General features: G+C 37.8%; 1 protein-coding gene across 1 annotated transcript; it reads left to right on the top strand.

Annotated features, from left to right (window-relative positions):
- LOC109224092 (peroxisome biogenesis protein 3-2) lies at nucleotides 908-7,481 on the top strand. The gene is made up of 7 exons (XM_019388675.1): nucleotides 908-1,081; nucleotides 1,392-1,553; nucleotides 1,688-1,887; nucleotides 1,972-2,102; nucleotides 3,572-3,699; nucleotides 6,243-6,470; nucleotides 6,993-7,481. Exons 1-7 carry the CDS (start codon nucleotides 1,077-1,079, stop codon nucleotides 7,246-7,248), a joined length of 1,110 nt encoding a protein of 369 aa, XP_019244220.1. The 5' UTR covers nucleotides 908-1,076; the 3' UTR covers nucleotides 7,249-7,481.

The raw sequence follows: 7,718 nt of genomic DNA, 5'->3' as shown, positions 1-7,718 counted from the left end.
AATGGGTATAGTTGAAATTCATTGAAAATATATAGATAAGTCAATATACAAAATTTGAGGAAGATTGGAGGTGATTTGGACTGGTTTTGTATCAAAATTCGTAATTAAATCGAGTTCAAAACTCAATAATACAAATATGATACATATGTGATACACAAATAATACACAGTGTAATACATATATCATTTTTTTTTCATGTTCAGCTTTTACTTCGAATTTTCAATTCAAACCACCTCAAAACTTCACCAAATCATCTCAAAACTTAGATTCAAGCTCCTTAAGTTGTGCCCAATCTATTCTAATAACACCCACTCAAAACAAAGCAAAAATTTGATATTTTTTGCTACAAATAGCTAATTGGCTAATTTGGCTAATATTAGTAATATTTTATCAATTGGTCAATTTTTATAATGAGCTACTTATAAATGGACATAGCTGGTAATTTCCTTTTCGAAAATGTAAACTATTTCTTGTGGGTGTTATTGAGTTTTTTTGGGAATCTTTTAGGAGCTTAAATCTCAAATTATAACAAATTTGGTTAAGATTCAAAGAAGTTGGGTTGTAAATTTTGAGCAAAAATTAATATTGATAGAAACAATGCTGGTTGTTTTTCAGATTTTTGCATTCTCTCTCTCTCTTTGCCTTCGGGTAATGGGCCGGATTATGGGTAGGTGAACTGGGCAGATCAAATTTGGATTGAATCTTTTAATAAGGAGTTGCCCCGTGACTATTAAAAATAAAAGTAAATTTGATACATATTCCATAGTAATAGTATAACGGTTGGGTCTAAAATGATAAAATAGCAAAATGTTTGGTAAGTTTAGATAATTTTCGATACTAGAGGGGTATATGTTTCGGATTTAAAAAAGATGGGTTAAATTTAATTAAATTGTTAAAATAAACAAACACATCTACTTTTGACAATATTGAGCCAAACGAGGTATCGAAGTGGGAAGTAGGCTTCACTTCTCCAACGCCATTCTTGGACAAAGTAGCAGCAGGAACAGTAGATTAAAATTCCGGCCCACAATCAAGGCCGGTGAAGGATTAACCTGGGCTACTAGTACTTCGATTGGATGTGGTTCGTTAATTCTATCCTTCCCTTTCTGTAATTTCATATGAATATAATTTATGTTATTATCCGTGCAGTGATATTCAAGTTTATGTTTTATCTTTTGCTTTGTGGCAGTTTAAGACTCCTTCCTTTTGACCCATTTAACTGATGCTTTTTAAGAAATACGTATATATGTTGTAATTGCAAATTGGGTTTTCACAGAGAGGTGTAGAAGTAGCTCAGAATCTTAAGGGTTAGGCAATTGATTAAAAGAGAAAAAAAACTATTGTATTGGTGTATCAAGATTTTATATTTGACACTGGTTTTATTGGAATAGGGAGTTTTGGAGAAGGCATAAGAGGAAGGTATATGTTACACTTGGAGTTGTTGGAAGTGGGTACCTTTTGTACAAGCTTTATGACGGACACAGGCGACGTCTCTCTGATCTTGAGAGGGAACTTGCGGATGAAAGAAGAAATGAGGAACTCATTAGATCCCAGTTAAGATTTTCTCTTTTTGATCGTTTATTTTTTTCCTGAAAAGGAAGGTACACTGTCTCCTTTTCATTTTGTTTGGTGTACTATGTAGTCTTAGAGCTATATTATGCTCAGAGTTAATTTGTCTCCTCCATAGGGTTAAGGCACATTTCGAGAACATTCAAGGAATTGCCGATTCAACAACATTGCCTCATGTAATGCGGAATTTAAGAAATCGAATAGAAGAAGAATTGGACCTTGCTCTCTTGACGGAGAGGTTGATGAAAGGAAAAGACCAGCCAAATACTCTAACAGCTGTAGAGAAGCTTGAGCTGTGGGAGAGACTCAAAATTTTAAGTATGGACATGTGCACACATATAGTTTGTGTTGAATTTTATGTACAATAGTTGGCTTATAATGTTGTATTTTGTGCTCTTCCAGCGTTTACCAGAATTTTGTTGTCTCTTTGGGCCACCACAGTGCTAAGCTTGTATATTAGAGTTCAAGTCAACATATTAGGGAGACATCTGTATATCGATACTGCACGTGGCCTTGGAACCTCTTGTCAACTTGTAAGAACCGCTTCTTTTTCCTTGTCCATGACTACGATTCTACCTTGCAATATGTTTATATTGATTGTTATATCTGCAATGTCTTAAAAAGTCTTGCCTTCGGATGGTTATGATTTTCCACAGCTATGTGGTTGTTGATTGCATACTGCGTCTGTGGGGCAATGAATAGGTCAGCAGGTCGATAAGATGAAATAATTGTCCATATTTTATAAATTGAAAATTTGGAGCTGCTGTAATGACTGCATCAGACTCTTGGAAAGATGTTTAAACAGGAACAGGAACTGAGATTGTTAAGAACGTCCCAGTCTCCGGGATGTTTGAGACATAGATGTTTAGATATCCACTAGTTGTTTGGAGGAGGAGGAGGAGTAGGGGGCTTTGTGTAAATAAGAAAAGTTTGGGCCTCTTAAAATATGTGTCATAAGCAGTACGCAAAAAAAGTCCTTTCTACCTATTAATGAAAACTTGAGTCTTTCTCTTTTTCTCAAAAAGAAGACTCAAATGTCTCTTTTAATTTTTGGACCCAGTAAGTTTTGAGTCATGACTGAACGTTAATTGAAAAAATATTTGTAAGCTTGGCTAGGCTCGTAAGCCTGCCTTGCTCAGCATCTAAAAGATTGAGCTCAGCTAAAGTATTCTTTGCAGCTGGTTTGAACTTGAGAAAATTAGAGCCCGAGCTATCCACTAGAGCTTTGTATCATGCACCTGTGTATGAACATATTGAGGAGAACTGGAACATCTGGCAAGAAAACAATGATATTGGAACAAACTGAAGCAAATACGAAACAGGAACTAAGGAGATTAAAATTTGGAGTTGATTTTCACAACAAATGACAGAGCAGGAATATTGTGAGTCTATACATGGGAAGGAACTTGCGGAGTGTCTGTAATGAGATGGAATTTTAGTCTTTGTTGTGTAGTCGATATGGTTAGAACTTATCGAGTCTTCTAGTATCGTATTGAGTTTTTTGTTTCCGGTACACAACGTGTGTAGTCTGGGTTGCATTTTCTGGATGCTCTTGACAAATCACGTTTCTCTAGATAACTTCATTACTCTGCTTATCATTTATTCAGATAAAGGAAGTATATAAAAAAATTTCAACATCTAAAATTGTCTAGTTTACCGATCAAAAAAATTGGCTAATTCCCACAGCCGTTGTCCCTCTGTTTTGGTGTAGGGTATTCAAGCGAAAATATGAGAATCGGATTCTATAAGAGGTAGAAAGTCAAAATGAAAGTTCAACCCTTTATTGTAATTGAAAAGGGATAATAAGAGTGGCTTGTTTTATAGTATACCCTACTTTGTAGTTGCTTGTTTCAAGTGCATTCTTTATTTACTCTATGTTAATGCTGATCCAATTGACGGTAATCTTTTAGCTCTCAGTTTTTTCGCTTGTTGAGGTGCAACTGATAGTATTTCCGGTAGTTCTTTTACTTATTGGAATAGCATTTTCTTTTTGTTATTCTAGGATGAAGCTGATCTAATTGACAGAGATGACGAGCAGCAGTTTCTAGCCAGTGCAGACTATCTTACTAATGTTGGCCTTCCTGCCTTGATTTCAAGTTTTGAAACTGCAGCATCTGAAGTTCTAAAAGGGTAGGCTCCTTACTTTGTTCTTCACCACTCGGAAGTTCAAATATGCATCTAGAGTTAGTGGGTTGCTCAGTGCTTCCATTTTATTTTCAGTCAGTAACTAACTAATTTTTGGCATTCGGTCCTTCGAACTGACTGATGGACTTATGAATTAATGGTGAGATTCCTTAAATTCTTTTTTTTTTTTTGTTTTTCTGTTGAAGGGGAGCCTTGGCGTAACTGGTAAAGTTGCTGCCATGTGACCGGGAGGTCACGGGTCCAAGCTGTGGAAACAGCCTCCTGTACAAATGCAGGGTAAGGCTGAGTACAATAGACTTGTGGTCCGGCCCTTCCCCGGACCCGGCGCATAGTTGGAGCTTAGTGCACCGGGCTGCCCTTTTCCCTCTTATGTCAAAAGACAAAATTTTCTGTCTTCAGTTGCAAAGAAATGCTAATCAGTGTTAACCTATATTATGAAGTTTACGTAAAGGTTCAAGGTGTTCAAGACCTACGCCACTGTCCTTGTATTTCTAGCTTACCTTTTTCCTTTTCCCATCACTGTGTAACCATACTTTAAGGTTCATCTGTTGCGGATAATTCACTGACACTAGATATTATTATGATAATTGGTTTCTGATGAGAATAAAATCAAGATGAGCATGATGCAAGAGGTTGGAAAAAATAGAAGCTCAATATTTGCAGTGATACACATCTGTGAATAGCTCCTGGAGGGAGATAACGTGGAGGGCATCAACAATAACAACAACGACAACAACCCAGTAAAATTGCACAAGTGGGGTCTGGGGAGGGTAGTGTGTACGCACACCTTACCTCTGCTCCGAGGGGTAGAGAGGCTGTTTTCTTTAGACCCTCGGCTCAAGAAGACGAAAAGAGACAATACATCAGTACCATCAACATAAAACCAGTAAACAGATGGAAAACAGAAATAATAACCAGTAAATAAGGCATGACACTATGAAAACAGAAGAGTAGTGTAAACACAACATTGACCACTAGCAGTCTAAGACTAAATCCTATCAGCCTACACTGGCAGACTAAATATGCTCAATTACCTCCTAACCTACAATCTTAATGCTTGACCTCCATAGCTTCCTATCGAGTGCCATGTCCTCGGAGATCTGAAGCCTCGCCATATCCCGCCTGATCACCTCTCCCCAATACTTCTTAGGCCGCCCTCTACCTCTCCTCGTACCCACCAACGCCAACCGCTCGCACCTCCTTATTAGGGCATCCAAGCTTCTCCTCTGCACGTGCCCGAACCATCTGAGCCTCGCTTCCCGCATCCAGTGGCGGATCCAGGATTTTAAAGTCGTGGGTGCTCACCGATAAAAATTCTAAAGAAGAGAAAAAAGGAGTTTAGTTATGGGTGCTCCCTCAATATTTATCTAAATATTTTTATAATTGCCTATGCAAATTTACTAGATCTTGTCAAAGGTAATGGGTGCTTGAGCACCCACAAAGAACCATGTAGATCCGCCACTGCCCGCATCTATTACGTGGAGGGCATCAAGGTGGAGATATGGATTGGACTTCTGCAGCATTAATGTGTAACTATTGTAGTCTGGCAACAATGATAAGATAAGGGAGAAAATGAAAAACAGACATGGCAAGGGAGAAAGGAATGATATTGGGGTTTGTGGAAGAAAGGAAGCGGAAGAGTTGGAATGAAAAAGCTCTACTCCAGAATGCTTATGAGAGCTTGAAGAATCAAACCCATGTGTTTAAATGCGTAGACTTCCCGTCAGACCACGTCCCAGTTCTTTTTGAATTTAAATGAATGTGCAGACATGCGCTCATGCGCGAGCACGCGCACACACACAGAGAGGGAGGGAGTCAGGGAGGGACACATACTGAATAACAGATCAACAGTCAGCATCTGATAAGTGCCAGGTTCCGCTAACTCCTGTATATCTATGTGCAAGAAGTAGATGAGATTACTTGTGTGTTATTCTTCTGTTTTATGTTTCCTATTCTATATTTTACCATATTCTTTTAGAAGTTAGATGCACCACTTTTTTTCTTTTTAAAGTAGTTGCCTATAAAGGATGTTTAGTGGAAGCCAATAAATATAAGAGCACTAGCCATTGAGTATGGAGTCGTTTGAGTTATCAAATTGTGATTATCCTCTTCCGAACTCCTCATCCAGTGGCCAATGAAAAGGGCCACATCATCCCGTCGGTCGACGGGGTTTAAAAAACCTTTATCCTGTATGTATGTAAAGACCCAGGGACAAAGAAGCCGTACCCATGCGATTGTAGGTGATTAAATGGATATACTGAAGGATAATATAGGACCAGTGGGGGTTCACTAAGAAAATGTCTCTAAATCGATGCTCGTGGTACAAACATACATGCTATTTAGAAGGTATGATGTGTTGGAACATTGTCCTCCTGGAGTTAAACATTTTGGTGGATGAAAGGCAGACGATTGACCCTTCTCGAACAATGGGATTGTGTAGTTGTGTGTAATATACTTCCTTTGTATTTGAAATAGCTATGCCTTGCCAAAATGGGTCTTTTGAAAATTTCTGAACTTCTGGTTTGCAGAAAACAGTTGAAGGATTTCTTCAACACAACTTTACTGCATGATACTGTTCTGCGGATATTGGACACCTTCATGAGCATGGGAAGCCCTCATCACTGGCTGGGCTTTTTGATGCCAGAGCACTTTAAACTATATAACTCTGCAGCAACCTCTAGTAGTGGTAATACAGAACCTTCTCCTTCATCAAAATTCGAACAACTTATGCTGGAGGCACGGGCCGTTTTGTCAAGGTACTTTTGTTTATTTTTCCCATTGTGTTGCAAGACAAGATTCAGCTTGGTATACCAAGTTCATCACTGAATGGTTAAGGCACTAGGGGAATTTTTTGTCCAGAATGTGAAGAAAACATCATATGAACATTGAGATTTTCTCGATATTATGCGGAAAAGCAAATTTTTGACATCTTTTGTTGAGCACATAGCGGAAATGCTTCCACATTAGTCAAAATTTGGTCGATGTCACACAAATGGATAGGTCTGCTTGTAAGATTTGCACCTTTTTATGCTGCTTTGAGCACAAGGAAAGGTACTGAATTCCCCACCCACAAACCAAAAAGAAAAAAATAAAGAGGAAAAATGGAGCTATCTGCTGTGTTCCTTCTAGGATAAGTTTAGAATTTAATGCATCAGATCAAGCAAAATGTCTTCATTATGCCTGCCAGTTTAAAATATTGACAAATTCAAGTATTTGTTTCTCATGTTAATTCGCTTTGTCAAATTTTTTAGTTGATTGCTTATCCTTTTGTTGGGCAGCTCTGAATTTGAGAATATTCTGGACTTGTCACTTAAAACGGCAGTGGATGTGATGATGGAAGACGTGACTGTCCTGTGCGGGGAAACCAATTTAAAATTAGGCATTCCATTAGCTAAACTTCTACCACGACTCGCTCATATGAGTCGTATCCTGCTTGAAGAATCCAATCGGAACAGGTATATCCAAGTTGTCCAAGACATGCCAGAAGTAGAAATGTTCTTCACCTTGTTATATGCAAGCACACCGACTTCATAGTGTAGGAGCATTGTTGTACTTTTATGTTAGCTTCAGCCCAGGCATGGATGTAATAGATTATATTAACTCTTTGTTAGTTTCTGTAAGGGAAAAGAAAAAATAAGGAAGCTGAAGGTTTTTCTAGTGAAATTTCATTCTTTCTAAGTACCCACTGTAATCTGTATGCTGCTTAGTATTAATTTCTTATACAACCTGATTGTTTCATCAGCTGAATTAATGGTTTAGACCCTCTAGCTTAGTTGTCCTTTTTTCTCATGTATGTAGTATTGTCTAGAGCTTTTCTAATCATTCTTCTGTGCCATTAAAGGAACGATTACTTGAAAGTTTTAACATCATTTTACTTGTGTATTTATGTACTGATACGTCTTATATATTTTTCACTTGACTTTTTTCCAAGGAAAAATCCGCCAACGAAAAAAGAATCTGGCTACTGGATGTTAATAAAGATTGATCTTCATAAACTTGAAAAG

The sequence above is a fragment of the Nicotiana attenuata genome, chromosome 3, assembly GCF_001879085.1.
Source record: "Nicotiana attenuata strain UT chromosome 3, NIATTr2, whole genome shotgun sequence".
Classification (NCBI taxonomy): domain Eukaryota; kingdom Viridiplantae; phylum Streptophyta; class Magnoliopsida; order Solanales; family Solanaceae; genus Nicotiana; species Nicotiana attenuata.
The sequence above is the reverse complement of the archived record's forward strand: the minus strand, read 5'-3'. Positions and strand labels throughout refer to the sequence as shown.

What these genes read in the sequence shown, in the direction of transcription:
- LOC109224092 (XM_019388675.1), top strand. An exon ending in GGAGAGACTCAAAATTTTAA is followed by an intron (nt 1,888 to 1,971) that starts GTATGGACATGT and finishes GTGCTCTTCCAG; the next exon opens with CGTTTACCAGAATTTTGTTG. An exon ending in TTGGAACCTCTTGTCAACTT is followed by an intron (nt 2,103 to 3,571) that starts GTAAGAACCGCT and finishes TTGTTATTCTAG; the next exon opens with GATGAAGCTGATCTAATTGA.